This window comes from Scardinius erythrophthalmus, assembly GCF_964197995.2.
Source record: "Scardinius erythrophthalmus genome assembly, contig: HAP1_SCAFFOLD_302, whole genome shotgun sequence".
In the NCBI taxonomy this organism is placed as follows: domain Eukaryota; kingdom Metazoa; phylum Chordata; class Actinopteri; order Cypriniformes; family Leuciscidae; genus Scardinius; species Scardinius erythrophthalmus.
Genome location: NW_028296309.1, coordinates 1,413 through 19,136, shown reverse-complemented (window position 1 = coordinate 19,136; position 17,724 = coordinate 1,413). Strand labels below are relative to the sequence as shown.

Below are 17,724 nucleotides of genomic sequence, written 5' to 3'. Positions count from 1 at the left end.
TGTAAATGGACTTTTCCATCTATTATTTCAGTGGTTAAAAGCTTTCTAAATAAAACTTAATGTCTTAAATGCTTATGTGCTTAAAGGCCTTAAATGCTTGAACCCCGATAAATGCTGCTTGTTATTATTATTTTCCGCTAAAACGCATCGTGCAGACCAAACCGTAAGAGCTGGAACCTTGAAACTTGGCCAAATGGTAGTCCTCAATTTGGGGAGAACCTATCAAAGTATGACCCCGATTGGCCCATAGGTGGCGCTATAGCAACCAAAAGCGCGAAACTGCTCATAACTCCTAGACCCTATGTCGTAGACTCAAGTGTCTTATATCATTGGAAAGATGGACGCCTGAAGGTCAAAACGTATATCTCCGATTTCATTTACGGTATGTAAATTTTTCCGCCATTTTGAATTATGTCAAAAACCTACTTTTGCGAACTAGTCCCTGGTTTTGTGTCCGATCGGAACCAAACCAGTGCAGAAATTTTCTCTGGAGTCTGAATATCAATAATTATCAAAAAAAAGTTGAAATTTCGATTCATGGTTTCTAGGGGGCGCTAATTGATCGTTGTGGAAAGAGCCTATTTTACTAAAATGGCTATAACTCGAGAAGTAAATTAGATATCTTCACCAAACTTGGTACATATGTGTATGAGTTCAATTTGGGGTCACGGTAACAAAGTCACGACGATTGAACACTAGGTGGCGCTATAACATGAAAAAAACATGAAAAGGGCTATAACTACCTGACCGTTAGTCCGATTGACTTGAAAATTGGTATGCAGTGTCTTGGTCCAAGGTGCCATGTATGTTTATGAGGACATTGGCGTATCTCAAAAAACATGGCCGCCGTCAGCCAATGAAGTTTGAGCACCTATTAGACAAGGTTAACGGAGGCCGATCGGAACGAAACTCGATGGGCATGTTCGACTCATGGCCCTAGAGGTCTGTAAGAATTTTGAAAGAAATCGGCCACTAGTTGGCGCTAACAAGTTTTATGGCTCTGTAATCACGTGGTGTTACACTTATTGTCATAAAATGCATATCATTTGATAGGTCTCCTCATTCTGAACAACTTTGCCTCAAGAACAATTGCTGTCAATCAAACAGTTCATTAAATATTCACGAATATGTTAAAAACCTACTTTTGCGAACTAGTCCCTGGATTTGTGTCCGATTGTAACCAAACCAGTACAGAAATGTTCCCTGGAGTCTGAATGTCAATAATTATCAAAAAAAAGTTGAAATTTCGGTTCCTGGTCACTAGAGGTTGCTAAATTCATGTTGTGGGAGGAGCCTATTTTACTAAAATAGCTATAACTCGAGAAGTAAATGAGATATCTTCACCAAACTTGGTACACATGTGTATAAGTTCAGTCTGGGGTCACAGTAAAGACATCGCGATGATTGAACACTAGGTGGCGCTATAACATGAAAAAAACTTGAAAAGGGCTATGACTACCTGACCGTTAGATATTAACGTATCTCATGTATCTCAAAAAAACATGGCCGCCATCGACCAATGAAATTTGAGCACCTATTAGACAAGGTTAATGGAGGCCGATCGGAACAAAACTCGATGGGCATGTTCAACTCATGGCCGTAGAGGTCTGTAAGAGTTTTGAAAGAAGTCGGCCACTAGTTGGCGCTAACGAGTTTTACGGCTCTGTAATCACGTGGTGTTACACTTATCGTAACAAAATGCATAACTGCTTGAACCCCTATAAATGCTGCTTGCAGCTTTAATTATTATTATTATTATTATTATTTTCCCCTAAAACGCATTGTGCAGACCAAACCGTAAGAGCTGGAACCTTGAAACTTGGCCAAATGGTAGTCCTCAATTTGGGGAGAACCTATAAAAGTATGACCCCGATTGGCCCATAGGTGGCGCTATAGCAACCAAAAGCGCAAAACTGCTCATAACTACTAGACCGTATGACGTAGACTCAAGTGTCTTATATCATTGGAAAGCTGGACGCCTGACGAACAAAACGTATATCTCCGATTTCATTTCCGCCATGATAGATTTTCCGCCATTTTGAATTTTGTCAAAAACATACTTTTGCGAACTAGTCCTAGGTTTTTCGCCCGATCGGAACCAAACCAGTGCAGAAATGTTCTCTAGAGTCTGAATATCAAAAACTATCGAAAAAAAGTTGAAATTTCGATTCACGGACGCTAAGGGCCGCCAAAACGTACGTTGTGGGCGGGGCCTATTTTACTAAAATGGCTATAACTCCAGAAGTAAATGAGGTATCTTCACCAAACTTGGTACACATGTGTAAGAGATCAATCTGAGGTCACAGTAAAAAAATCGCGACGATTGGCCTCATGGTGGCGCTATAACATGAAAAAAACATAAAACAGGCTATAACCACCTGACCGTTAGTCCGATTGACTTGAAAATTGGTATGCAGTGTCTTGGTCCAAGGTGCCATGTATGTGTATGAGGACATTGGCGTATCTCAAAAAACATGGCCGCCATCGGCCAATGAAGTTTGAGCACCTATTAGACAAGGTTAACGGAGACCGATCGGAACGAAACTCGATGGGCATGTTCGACTCAAGGCCCTAGAGGTCTGTAAGAATTTTGAAAGAAATCGGCCACTAGTTGGCGCTAACGAGTTTTACGGCTCTGTAATCACGTGGTGTTACAAATATCCACACAATATGTATATCATTTGATAGATCTCCTCATCCTGAACAACTTTGCCTCAAGAACCATTGCTGTCAATCAAACCATTCATTAAATATTCGCAAACATGTGAAAAACCTACTTTTGCGAACTAGTCCTAGGTTTTTCACCCGATCGGAACCAGACCAGTCTAGGACAATTCTCTGGACTCTCTAGATCAAAAACTATCAAAAAAAAGTTGAAATTTTGCATTTGGATGGCTCTAATAGGGTCATTTATAAAATGGGCGTGGCAAAATACATTAAATATCCTATAAATCCTAAATAAAAACTCAGAACTTCACAAAAATTGGTGAGCATATGTGACATAACATCATTAACAAGCATGCCAAATTTTATGGAGATCGGACCATAGGTGGCGCTATAACTGTTAAAAAGCTTTAAAACCATATATTCCCTATGGTAAACTGCCTGTATTGGCTGTAAAAGGTCTTTTCCATCTCTGATCATATAATTTTCATATCATAATGTTCAAAACTAGTGCAATACAATTCTCTGGACTCACTAGGTCAATAATTGTCAGAAAAAGTTGAACTACTTCATTTGGATAGTTATAATAGGTTCACTTCAAAATGTAGCCTTTACCAAGTGTCCCCGAAAGCCTATATCTCTTTAATGAATGACTCAGACCTTCTTAAAAAGCCAGTGAAATATCACTCTGAACATGCATGAAAATTTTCAGACCGATCGGACAAAATTTGCCTCTATAACAGTTAAAAAGGTGAAAATTATATGAATATAATGGCATATTAAGCCAATAAGTTGTATTTTACTGCCCCCTGCTGTTTAAAATTTATAAAATCACTATTTTAACATTTACAATTACAATTACATTTAGTCAAAATCCATCCGTTAAAGTATTAGTATTGACAGTTTGATCACATCATATAGTTCAAATGTCTGTATCTACAACATAATGTGTTTGTGTAGTCTTAGGTTTCTGAATAAATTCTGAATCTTCTGATTAATAGCTTACAAAGACTTTGTGAAATGTTTATAGACCATTCAAATATATTTTCATTATGACATATCCCAATAGCATTGAAAAAACAACAACAACATTTGCCTTTGTGTGTGTGTGTGTGTGTGTGTGTGTGTGTGTGTGTGTGTGTGTGTGTGTGTGTGTGTGTGTGTGTGTGTGTGTGTGTAAGCATGCATTATTGAGTTAACATGGAAAAACTGATTTGATTTAGTGCAGAAAACTGGTAAAAATAATGAAATTTAAAGTGAAACTGAGCCAATAAGTGGTCTTCTAGTGCCCTCTGCTGGCCATTCTACTTATGAAGTCTTTTCACATGTGCTTTGTGCAAATCACTTATATAACAATAACTATTATAACAAAATCATATTTTGACAGTGTTTATCACTTCATTTGCACTGACACTTCACATAATTGCTAGTAATGTGGTAAATCATGGTAAATCACGCTAGAAACATGGTAAATCATAGTAAATCATACTAGAATGTGGTGTATCAAGGTAAATCATGCTAGAATCCTGGTAAATCATTCTAGAACGTGATATATCATGGTAAATCATGCTAGAACAGGGTAAATCATGGTAAACCATGGTAAATCATGATAAACTATGGTAAATCATGCTAGAATGTGGTATATCATGGTAAATCATGCTAGAACATGGTAAATTAAGGTAAACTAAGATAAATTCATGGTAAACTATGCTAGAACAGGGTAAATCATGATAAACTATGGTAAATCTTGCTAGAATGTGGTATATCATGGTAAATCATGCTAGAACATGGTAAATCAAGGTAAACTGAGATAAATTCATGGTAAACTATGCTAGAACAAGGTAAATCATGGTAAACCATGGTAAATCATGATAAACTATGGTAAATCATGCTAGAATGTGGCATATCATGGTAAATCATGCTAGAACATGGTCTTTTCCATCTATGATGTCATGCTTGCTAAATAAAACTTTATAACTTTTGATGCTTTTGTGCTTAAAGTCCTTAACGGCCTTAACTGCTTGAACCCCGATAAATGCTGCTTGCAGCTTTAATTTCATTTTTATTTTTTACAGTTTGGTCTTGACGGAGAAAAACTTAAGTCATATTTTATATAGTCATAAGTAAATTTGCTCACCGCGACAGTTAAAACCACCCACACCCTGTTAAATGATTAGCATAAGATACGAAAAGCACCCATAGCCTCGTGACATCTTGGTTTGGTGGTTCTCTTCCATAATTGCTCAGTCACTGATGAGCTCGTTTTAATGAATGAGTGTGAGTGTGTGTGTTTTGTGATTTATGAGGACAGAAATTTGTGTGTAGCCTACTGTTTTGTATTCACTGCTGGTCTCTGTCGCCAACAGCCGATCTAAATTTAGCCTCACGTGAGGCAGCAGGAAACAGGGGGGCAATGCTCTAAAAATATCCCCGCTCCTACCGCTTCATCCTTCTCTCCATTCTCTTGAACTTTTCATCGTCAATCTTTTTACGTATTTCCCCCTTCGGTCTTTTATTTAATCATTTTACATAGGCTACATGAAATTCACGAATGCAGGCTACTTTTCTCTTTTTTTTTTCCATTATCCTTATTTGCTCTTTTTTTGTTAGCATTGTAGCCTAGGCTATAGGTTCTGTTTTCTAGCTCTCTGTCTCAGTGAGATGCTTTGCTGTTTTTAATTGTTATATTATAAATGATAGCCTATATGATTATGAATCATTCATCACTACTTTTTTAACCCTTAAATGCATGTTTCACCAATCTAACAGGGGTGGATCTCTACCTGTCGCAATAATATAAAACTCTCCTGATATTAGAGTAACAATTACAGAAGAATAAAATAAAGCATAGCCTATTTTGTTACCTTTTGGAGATTGGAAGGGTTCAGTTTGAGAAGATGTTTTATACCATCATCACTGTCCTCATCAGAGCGTATTTCCCAGTACATTCAGCATCTGGCTCACATTCGCAATCTCAAACATATTCTTAAAACAATTTTCAACATCAAATCAAAATTTTGATTGCTGACAGCTTCTTCACTAGATCCACCATCAAGTGACAGTGACACTAATATAATATGATTGCGTTCAGTAAATGCTTTGCAGTAAATCACTGAGCCATTTCATGTTTTGCTGATGATTCTTCCCATTCTTTTGTTTTCTGCCTGCGGTGACTATGAGTGAAACGTCACTTCATCATTGTGTATCAGACATTACCACATTGTGGAATAAAGGTGAATTGCACTTATTCAGTCATAAAAAGATTCAATTATTGTTGTGCAGAAAAAATATACTTACACTGTTACACACCTCGGGTCGCTAGCTAACATTTTTTCTTGTTATATTGTTTAATGAATTGATTGAGGAATTGTAAGAAGGTTGATGTCTAACTTTAGAAAACGAATTAGGAGGATGGTGGTGAATGACATCCGGGTTCACTAAAGACCCAAGGTATGCGTTTGAGGGTTAATCCATGTGGCCTCTCATCTTTAATCAAAATAACTTCCTCTCCCTCTTGCTGTGACATGTGTTCTCTGTTGGACTCACGACATCACAGCCAATAACAAACCACAACCGTCCAACGATTCAATAAATTCCCATTAAAACAAATCAAGTGCCATAATTGTTCGAGAAACCCTGTCTCTCGGATAGGCCTACGTCACAATAAGGAAGAAAAGACTATTGCAACTTCCGTTTCATGCCGACTTTGCCAACATGACCACAGAGAATCATTAAAGTGAAGAGAAATATTGGCTATTTCATTTCAAATAGGCCTAAAACCAAAACCTTTTTTTGCATTGCGACATTTTTGACAGAAACTACCAGACATGCTCTATTGTCAAAATAAATCACTTTCTTCCACTGATACAAGTTGAAATAGCAGGCAGTCGATGCCATTAGCATGTTGCTAAGATAAACTTAAAATACTCACTGATGATGGGCTAAACAATCAAGCTGAAGAAACTAATTTACTCTTTTTATACACTTTCTTTTATTTGTACTTTTCAGTATTGGATTAAATAAGCTTACTATCAACATTTCTCTCTCCATAAATTATTGTATTTTTCACAGAGCATGTCATAGTGCATTCTGGGAGTGCCTTCTCAGTAAATGATATTTGCAATGCTGCCTTAGATCTTGGCTAAAGCAAGGTGTCTTAGGGGGCAGATATATGCTAGCTTTTGGAAAAGCCTTCCTGTCAGCGTCTTGTTATAATGTCTTGGCCATGAAAAGTCGCTCTATAAACTCTGCATGAGTTCATCTGTGTGGGCTGTGCATTTCCAAGTTATCCGTCACAGATTTTCTCCTCGAAGTGCATAAGCTGTGCGAGTGTGTGCATGTGTGGGATGCTCAAGCACACGTGCCGCTTGTTGGGAGAATTTTATCAATTGAACCAACGACGCATATTTGGTTCACACACACATTGGCCAACATACAATTACTGGATTTACTGTAATTCATTTAATTTACATAGACCCTGTAAGATGTTACTAGATTTAGTGACCATATGTCAAGGAATTGGTTTGAAGTACAAATCAGCAAACAGAGGAAATGAGTCCAAATAGATTTTATAGATTAGAAATCAAGCTTTCTGTTGGTTATATGTTTAAATTGGGGACTGAATCAGAATTCATATGGGCCCACAGGTTTGTGTGTTTGCTTGTCGTCTTACTGCATCGGCAAGAAATGTCATATGCTGATAAACAGCTTGGTTGCCATGGTGATGATACATTAAATCCACATGCATCAGTGTCTTTCGATGTTTGCAGGTTCAGATTGTATTTATCATGCCCAATCACACACAATCTGTCCAATGGAAAACTGTATTTATGGTACAGAATAAGTTTACTGCCTTGGTGTTATTTAATATCAAAATTGGCACAGCTCTCATTTCACATTAACGATATGTTCTGTCATGAAGGAATGAAAGAGTGTCAGGAACTGAAAGCATCTGGCAGGATTAAGTTATTACAAATTACAGCTTTAGAACTTCACAGATATATTTTGTAGATTTAGAGCATTAAAATTGATACAGTATGTACTATTATATTAAAAAACCTTATCTTTACTTAGCAGTTTTATAAAAAAAAAAAAGGACTTTACTGAAACTGTTTGATTTTGAAGCTTAGTGAAATGGGTCTCTCTTTCTTTTGTAAACCTTAAACATGCATGCATGAAACTATCAAATGTGCATTTTTTTAATCTATCCATATGCAATTAACCGATAATTTCAGGGGGGTCAGCCCTATGTTCCCACAGCCCTATGTTTTTTTTTTTTTTTTTTTTACGATTTGTCTAAACCCCAGTTACGGGTAGGTTTAGGGGTGGGGTCAGGGGTAGGCCATTTGTGGGAACATAGGGCTGTGGGAACGTAGACATGCTCCCCTTTCAGGATCACACTGGTGGCATAATTAGACTATCATTAATGTCCTCATGATGTACAAATGCAGAAAGGTTGCATTGTAGGGGACAGAACATATTATTCACTCAGCATGAAAAAAGTGAATAAGATTTTGACAGCATGGTTATAAAATATAATGATTATGGAGAAAATATTCAGTGCTCAAAATGCTCATGGCCACATATACTTCTGACTCACTCAGCTGAAATTCACACGCAAAAGCACTTTTATTAGCTTGCACATGCATGCTGTCAGTCAATAAACATGGCAGATGAAAAGAAATAAGACAAGGTTACTAAAATAGCACTTCAAAAGAGTGTGGAAAAAATGATCAAACCAAACACATCCGCAAACACAGAGGTTCACATCAGATTTGTCACGTCTTAGTTTCTCACTGTTTCTTTATCCACAACACAGAAGTTCATGCACAAAACAGTATGCACTGAATCATTTTTACAATGAATGCACAATGTACTATACTGTAAATAACTATTCATTGTTTTTTTTAATAAGTTTTAGTTTTTAATAAGTTATTAAAGTTAATATACATTGTAACTATTTTTTAGTTGTATTATTTATTTGTGTGAAGTGTTATGCACCTGCTGTCTGACTGTCACTGAAAGAAAAAGAAAAAACAGAAAAAAAAACAGACTGACACATTATAACTTTTCGTCATTTTATTTTTCTCTTCTTTTTACCCAATTTTAGTCTTATTTTTTTTTTTAAAAGAAAGAATAAAAAGCCAAGTTTTAACTGTTGATAAGCAGCACCGATACGATGGGGCTGATGTAAATTATTCCTCCAATTATGCAATGCACATCACTCTGAGACATTAGTCACATTTAAAGGGTTTACATACTTAAGTAATTAAGTAACAGTATTAATGATCTTTCAGACTAAGGTTCTTCCCACATGATATATGTATCTATATATTTTGACTTGATCAAAATGCATAAATAAATAAATAATTAAATAAATATGGAATTTATAAAAAAAGAAAATAGTGAATTTAAATAAATAGCTTATATCAAAAATACTTTTGATTGGAATAATGATAATGATTTTAATAAATAACAAAAAAGCATATGGCATATGATATGTGGTACATCTTATTTAAAGAGCCTGTGCCAATCAAATGAGCTCTTTGTTGGCAACTGAATGAAGCTGACAGTGCAATTAATACTTGTACAAATATTCTGTAATATAGAGATTATGCGAGACTTAATAAAAAAGACTTGAAAAATTGAGAGGTTCAACACACAACTATAACACACACATATATATACTTCATATTTTTACATTATTTTGGATGCAACCAAAGTGTTTCCCTGAATCCCTGTTCAGATAAGCAAATTTTTTTTTTTTTTTTTGTTACTTAAAGTAAAATACCTGGTAGTCTTAAAATTTTAAGATAAATGAAATAAATAAATAAATAATAGTTAATACAATGAAGGAGATTAATTTGACAAAAGATAAAAAGTTGTGATGACAAATCATAAAAAAGATTTTTTTTACAGTGCAGATCCTTAGCAATCACATAAAATAGATCCTAAAGCAGTGTCGAAAATTTGATTTTTGCCACATCTGGCAACAGAAAGTGAAAATTCACTGGACATAAATATTTTATATAATAGATTAAAATGTATTTTGCATGTTTTTTTATATCAAAAGTATATTTTTGTCCTTTAAACAACTTTTTTTTTCTCCTGCATACTCTGACAATCACATGAGTGCCCTTACAGCTTCATATACAAACTGGTCTCCATTGCTGCGTCCAAAATCACATAATATGAAGTAGGAACTACATTTGATTTGAAACGTATTTTACGTTAAAACATTTCTGTATGTGATTTGTGACCAACGTCATCAGTTGCGTTGCTTCACTGCCATTCGCAAATCATCTCCCGTGGCCTCATGGGATAGTAAAGTGTCCATTGAATGCCATTGAAGGTACTGTTTGCATACTGTTTTATGAACACTATGAATTCAGGCAAACTACTTGGCTCACGTGTTTTTCACAAACTACATAGTATGGAAGTATTCAGATGAAGTCCATTTCTCTGTAGAATCGCTTAGAGTATTGTGATTTTGTCTCTCATTTTCCAGTTTTGATGGCTTAATGTGCGTAATATGTATCATGTAGTTCTCAATTATTTTATTTATTTATTTTTAAGTGTTAAGTTTGGATTAGATAGCATAAAAAAGTAATTAAAACTATAATTACACTCTTTAAAAAAAAAAGGTTCAATAGGGTTTATATAGAACGCTAAACCTTTTATCCCAAAAAGGTTCTGTAAGGAGAAATGTATTAAATGATATTACACTTTCATTTATAGAACCAATTCTTCTAAGAGTGTAGATACTACATTAGTGTGAATGAATATAAACATGGACGTCAATACAGTCAAAATTTGAAGCGTATCACTTACAGAGATTTGAAAGGAGGTTTCTCCAACACGTACACCTTCACGTTTATCAAAGCGATTTGTTTGTTCCCTCAGCAGGTAGCTAAGAAACACTTCATTTAAAAATTCAATGTGTTAAACAATGCATATATTGTGTCAGTTGTCCATAAGAAATAAAATAACAAAACAATCATTGCACTCCATTGCAGACATGTCAATACACACAATAATTTATTCGGAAAGAAATTTATTCGGAAAGAAATTTGTTCTCAGCGCCTTAATTGAGGCAAATGTGAAAGTCTATTTACTCCCCTCTGAGGCAAGCGAATACAGCACGAGTATTAACACACACCCATGCATAGGCTCAGATGTTACGGCTTGGTGTTCTTGGCAGCATTGCAGTGAGCAGGCACAGTTTCCAAGGTGATCTCCAGACTGTCAATCTCGGAGCATTTCCGCCCTCTCACGATCACCCGCACGGACTTCTTACACTCAAGTGACTGGCTCTTTGGTTTGACTTCTGTTATCACTCTAGGTTCTTGTTCCGGCTCCAATTCAGGTTCGGTGCTGTCCTGCAGAGACAACTGCACAGTGTTCACTTTGACGGGACAGCGGCGTGGGTACTGCTTAAACTGCTCAAACGGGTCATTGCACCTCTCGCAAGGGCAGTGACATGGACCTACAGGCCCCCCCGTTGAATCTGAGATGGATTGGCCTTGTCGCCGCAGACTGAGGGCCAGTGATGGGCGGGGAAAACACTGGCATAGGCAGTGGTGCACGCAAACCCCTCGCAGGGAGCGCATGTCCTTGCAGAGGAGGTGGCGGAAGTTGGGTTTGAGCAAGAGGTAGATGAGAGGGTTATACAGGGTGGAGGATTTGGCAAAAACCGCAGGGATGGCAAAGGCCATGGGCGGGATGTCCTCAAAACGGCCGAACGCCGCCCACATAGACACCAGCGCGTATGGACTCCATGCAGCAAAGAATCCTATACACACCGCAACACTCAGCTGAGGAAAGACAGAGAGAGATCAAGAAAGATCCGTCATGAAGAACTTACATCATGAGATCATTTTACAGTATTGAAGGAGTTCAAATGTATGTTGGATAGTTTTTCTTAAGAAGTCTCTTATGCTCACCGAGACTACATTTATTTAAATAAAAAATACAGTGAAGAGAGTAACATTGTGAAATATTCTACCAATTTAAAGCTGCAGTCCGTAATTTTTCCTCTTTGTCACCATCTCTGTTCGAAATCTGCAATTGCAATTATTTTACGTGGGTTGTGCCTCGGCAGTGCAAGTGCAAATGACGAACACCTGTGTCTTATTGCTGTATTATTGGCGTGGAGAGACCGCTTATAAGCCGCGCTGGAACGAGAGAGCGACTGGAGAGAAAACTGGACGCAGAGAAAGAAAACCGGTGGATCCGAGCTCTCATTTTTGAGCTTATTTGTGCGTTGCGGTTGCCACGGTGAATGCACGACTTTTGTTTTGTTTTATTTTAATAAAGTAGTCCCAGGCACGCTGACCCCTGTCTTCTTCCTTCCTGACTCCTGAACCTTATCACACTTTTATTTCATCAAAATGAATTAACAGCAATAAAAGTAAGGTTTAACATTGGTTATCATAGATGTTACTGTATGTCGAATTCATTGTTGTGATAAGGCTGTGCAATTTTGCGTGTTCTAAACAAAAGTACATTCGAACATACCCACATCATTTGCCAAAATACTGATTAATCTTTATGTATAACACATGCTATATTTATTTACATTGCCATAAACACCAGATAAACAATGTCAATAAACTAACGTTAAACACAAATCTAAAGAAATAATACTTTACTTACATAAACATAACTGAATGCTACATGTGGAAAATATAAAATGAAGCATGCTTTGTCGACAGAATTAGCTGCAATCGGTAAAGAATAATTGTGTTCCATAACGACAGCACGAAACAAGCTAACGTTTGTTGCTTGATAGACGCTACAACTACAACTTCCGCATTTGTCCAGGACTCCACGCAGTACGAGCGGAAACCGAGGGTAACGCGGATATGACACAATTGACTAGCGACTCCCAGCTCCCCCCTGCTCTAACGCCCCGTTTCCTTGGTTAAAATCGCAATTTTCTCACGATTTAAAAATAGTTGGAAACATTTGGGATATTGTAAGTAATCAACTTAACAAAATATATAACACTGGCCTTGAGATTTTGGGATATTTTAATGCAAAATTCTTACATATTGTATCTTAAATATAAATATATCTTCCGATATTTATCCTTGTTTTCACATGGGCCCGGTTGCAGTCTCTTTTTTTCTGTAGCCAGTCCAAAGACCAAAGTCTGTTGCATTGTACAACGGGTGAATCTCCAGTTGTCACTGGTGATTGTCGTTTGAACCTTTCTGGATCCGCCATCAAATTGATAAGTTTAATTATATCAAGTGCTGTGAGAAAAGGCTATAAATCTCCACCTCCAACATCCTCACACACAATATAGCCTACTAGCCGGGACACCTTCTTTATATGTACAGATGTGACGTAATGACACAAAGACATGCTCGAATTTCTCGGGGAAATCCACCAGTACCACTGGAATTGAAAACATAATTACAAGCTTACCGTTTTGAATCGAGCTAAGGCAAGCAGAATGTTTGAACACTGGCTGGTTATGTACTTGCTCAAAATTTATTTTGGATAATTTTTAACCCCCAAAAAAGTTACGAAATGCAGCTTTAAAATAACTGTTTAATACATTTAAACATTTAATTTATTTTTGTGCCAAAAATCTATATATTTAAATAAAAAAAATAATTTCGTAATTAATGTGGTTTTGAGTGGAAAATGGTTAATTTGTCTAATTGTGTGAGGTAAGTATGTAGCTGTGTCAAGAGGATATTATCGTCAAAAGACAAAAAACTGCTAAAACAGTAAGACTGCACCTTCACTATGATTGCCTGGATGTTGCCCATGCGTGTCTGCACGGAGACGTGCTGCTCCACCGCTCTGCGGGACTCTCGGACTGTGAGCAGTATGCGTGTGTAGGAGACAATGATGATGCCGCATGGCAGCAAGTAACAGGCGATGAAGAGCACAGTGGTGTAGGAGCTGGCAACTGAGTCGTCATTGGACCAGGACCAGTCGATACAGCAGGCCGTCCCGTAGGGTTCGGGACCATACTGCCCCCAATGGGCGAGAGGGGAGCAAGCGAACACAAGAGCATAGGCCCACGCGCACGCTATTAACACACGGCCGTGCTCATAGCTGAACCTATTACCTACAGAGACACATAATATAATATAAAATAACAGAATAGAATAGAATTAATGGGGGTTCAGTTACTCTTTTTTTAAGTGACTATGGCCCTGTCCCAAATGGCACACTTCATGTGAACTCGACAAAGACCATATGGGTGTCCCGTTTGTCATTTTAGGGTTTTAACAAGCGCCCCCTTTGCTGCCAGTATGCACCCTTGATGAAAACTTTCCCCGAGTTCACACTTAAGCCACGTTTCCACCAAAATTATCTGGAACAATTTGTCCCAGTAACTTTTTTCCCCCAGACCTGTTGCTGTCTGCATTTCCATCGCGATCTAAAGTACCGTGAAGATTAGGCAAATTAGTCCGGTGACGTAGGACTGAGCACTACTTTACAGTTCCCGCTGGATTTCATCCTCTGAGATTAAGCTTAATAAAGCCAGAACCTTGTTGTTGGTCCATCGGTTAAATTTTTAAACTCCATCGTTGATTCGAATAGCAAAAAACTCTTACTGCACACACCACAACAGACTTTCAAAAATGGTGGTTGAAATAGAACGCAGCGTGAGTCAACCAATCAAAATGCTGTGTGAACTCAACCAATCAGCATGTTCAGCGCCCAAGTCCCACCCCTGAAAGTTCCTGAACTTTTAAAAAGTACTACCTCGCCAGCAGGGACTTTCTGAGGGGGACATATTTACCCGGAACTTCATTTAGACCCTGGTCCCTGCGGTCGAAACACACCGAGCACCACCCCAAAGTTCCTGGTTCCTGGGTAAAGTTCCTGCGGTGGAAACGCGGCAATGCATATAATCAAATAGAGTAAAGAGTAGAGGATAGTGAGTAATGGGGCCTATGACAGGGCCATCTTTATGAGCAAATCATTGAATCGTCCATTCAAATGATTCATTAAAAACTGTAATTCATTGAGGAACAAAACAAGCGAGTAATTGAATCATTCTCTCAACTAAAGTGTTCACAAAATACTGATTTATTCAGGAATGAAACACCAGTACTGTGTGTTGATTTGAGACATTAAACCAAAAAAATTGTGCATTTGGGAAATAGAGGCATTTTCACTAGTGGACTTTTGGACACCACTACATTTAAAAACTAGAATGTATAGTGTATGAATACCATGAAGTGGATAGCAGACTTTGAGGCAGCAAACAGTGCTGAGTATAGTGAGAGTGGTCAGAGAGCAGATCCCGAACAGAACACCACAGAAGGCATAGATCACACACACTGTCCTTCCATAAAGCCACCTGCGAAAAAACAGAAACAGCACTCATAAGAAACAGCAAAATAGAGATCAAGATCAAGGATAGATGTTTGAAGTAACACTCAGAAGTTATTTCAACATAAAACAAATGAAATTCAAAACATAACTATAAAATGTTAACCAAATAGAAAACTGAAATTAATTAATATTCTCATGAACTGCATTAACCTAACAATTTGTATTTGACACATTGTTGGGTTATGCAGTTCATGATAATACGTATATGACGTTCCTGTTTTCAAATGGAAGAGCATATGACTAGGGTCAATGCAAAGGTCATAGGTTTGATTCCCAGGAAACACACACACACACTGGCAAAAATATAAAAAGCTATGGACATTGAAAAAATCTGCCAAAGGCATAAATGCAAATGGCAGACTGGACAGGAAAAAGGAATCATTTAGTAAACGCACATAACACAACACAATACATGTCATTTACCAGCTTAACAAACATAGGCAAAGTATTGTATCAGTATAACCCACATAACCAATGTGACAGATGAATTCATGGCAAAATATTGTAGAGTTTGATTGGACACATGTCCTCTGATGTCAACAAGAAGGGAAGCATTTTTTCCTACTTATTTATTGTGCTATGCACGATTATATGATTAGTTGCATTTTATCTGCTGTCTTACACAAAACCACCCAACAAATGTGCAATAAATAGTGCATGAAACGACATTCTCGAGTTTGTTTGCCTGATGTGCAATCCACCGCTGCCACAAAACGAGAAAGACATAGCCTAAATAATGTCTTGGGTACATCTCTGACTGGAGTTACATTCCAGATGCAGCATGAAGTCAAACAAACTAGTAATTGCAATTGTCATTCTTCTTAACCACAGTCTGGAGTAAAGGACAGTTTAACTCTGATGGCTGAGGACTGGATTTGTGTGTGAGAAGTGTTCTGGCTGTGAGACAGAGCCGCTCTGTGCAAAAGGAGCCATTGGATTGGGTCAGTCTACAGCATTTTTTACATGACTGCTTCCATCACCATTATCTTTGAGTTTACCGGCCGGTTTCCTGTAACCTCTTCATGGAGCGTTGAACTGCATGTACTATGTGTGTGCCTGTGCCTTTTTGGTTTGGTTTATATGAACCATTTTGCCTTGGTAACATGACAAGCTAAAGCGAAGTGACAGCCAAGTATGTGTGTATGGGACAGAGAAATGACACCGAAAGAAAAGGAGATAGCAAAAAATAATAATAATAATAATAAAAAAATCTTTACAAGCTTTACAAACTAATTGTTTCTCATGCGGACATAAGGTATTTTCAACATTTACAGGGGGTTAGTCGATGTTTTATTGCAGTCCAAATCCAAAATTGTCTCCCACCACCCATGTAAAAAAGTTCTGCCAAATTACATACCGTTTAAAAAAAAAAAATGTATAAACACCAAGGTCATGTGATAATTTACTTGCAGGGGATCAATCCAAAATCCTTTTTCACCATTAAAACAAAGTAACCACATTTTTTTAAATGACATCCATCATTGTGAGAGATAAAACGCAACCCATTTAAGCCAATACCGTGTCCATTTTCATGTTCTGGGTTCATAGGATCACAAACTCACACCTCCACCATGAATTTATCTTCATCCAAAAGCATGAGTTTTATCACTGAGGAGCCATGCGTATTTATTTTTACAGATGTCCTCATGAGATTCATGTCCTCTTGGTATAGAACTTAAGATCAAAAACTAAGGACCGACAATAAAAAAAAAATTATGTAGGGGTCTCCTGATGTTACAGTTACGCTGAAGCACAGCTTGCCATGCTGCTTATGTGTGGTCTAAAAAGGTCCTCAAACTCGTTACCTGTGAGCGAAGCTTGAGGTGACCGCGAGGGGATAGAGGCTGAGGGTCATGCCCAGGTCGCTGATGGCCAGGTTAATAATGAAGAACTCGGCTGGTTTTAACAGGTGCTTCTTCTTGAAGGACACATACAGCAGCATACTGTTTCCACATAGTGAACAAACACCTGCAAGGCAAAAAATGTGAGATGAATTTGTTGAATGATGTGGCAGAAAATCTTTCTGAAGCTTCAGTTTTTTTAATCAACCAACATTGGACCTAATCCAGAATTTATAAATTGAATTGATGAATTGATCAAAAGTAGAACAGTTGCAGAAAAGATATGTCAATTGAGGCATTAATCCCAAAACCTGGTGTTTTAGTGATGGGTTTTTTCAGGCGTTATTGATTTATTATAAAATAACATTATTCAAAATGACTTTCACACTTGTTCTGTGAACTAGGATGTTTAAGTCATTTCAACTTAAATTACATTTAACTGTTTTTTAAAAATGAGTTGATCTTGTATAACTTATAAAAAAGTTGAAAATTGCTTAACTTATTTTGTTGAGTTAATGCAATGTAAAAAAAATGTCGTCATTCTTAATCATATAATTTTTTTTGTGTACTTCAAACGTGACGGTAAAACTTTACAATAGGGTCCCAGCTCATGCAATAGCTAACATGAACTAAAAATGAGCAATGCATTTGTTATGGTATTTTTAGGGTTTTACAGTTTTTTTATTAATAAAGTATATGGTATTCGATCCGCGTTCCAGCTTGTGAAGTTGTGGCTCCCGCTGGCTCGTTAAGAGCCTTTAAGATGATGTCACTGACTGAGATCAAAGAGATTATGTGTGCATTAAAAGTCACATCATCTTGAAATGATGTGATTTTGACAAGAATTTTCACT

General features: G+C 37.3%; 1 protein-coding gene across 1 annotated transcript; it reads right to left on the bottom strand.

Moving 5' to 3' along the window:
- Window positions 1–9,438: 9,438 nt before the first annotated feature.
- Window positions 9,439–16,993, bottom strand: LOC308686473 (opsin-5-like). The gene is made up of 4 exons (XM_081394891.1): window positions 16,836–16,993; window positions 14,868–14,995; window positions 13,416–13,750; window positions 9,439–11,477 (listed from the first exon to the last, which is right to left on the bottom strand). The coding sequence occupies exons 1-4, from the start codon at window positions 16,970–16,972 to the stop codon at window positions 10,842–10,844; spliced, it is 1,236 nt and encodes a 411-aa protein (XP_081251017.1). The 5' UTR covers window positions 16,973–16,993; the 3' UTR covers window positions 9,439–10,841.
- Between the last annotated feature and the right edge of the window lie 731 nt (window positions 16,994–17,724).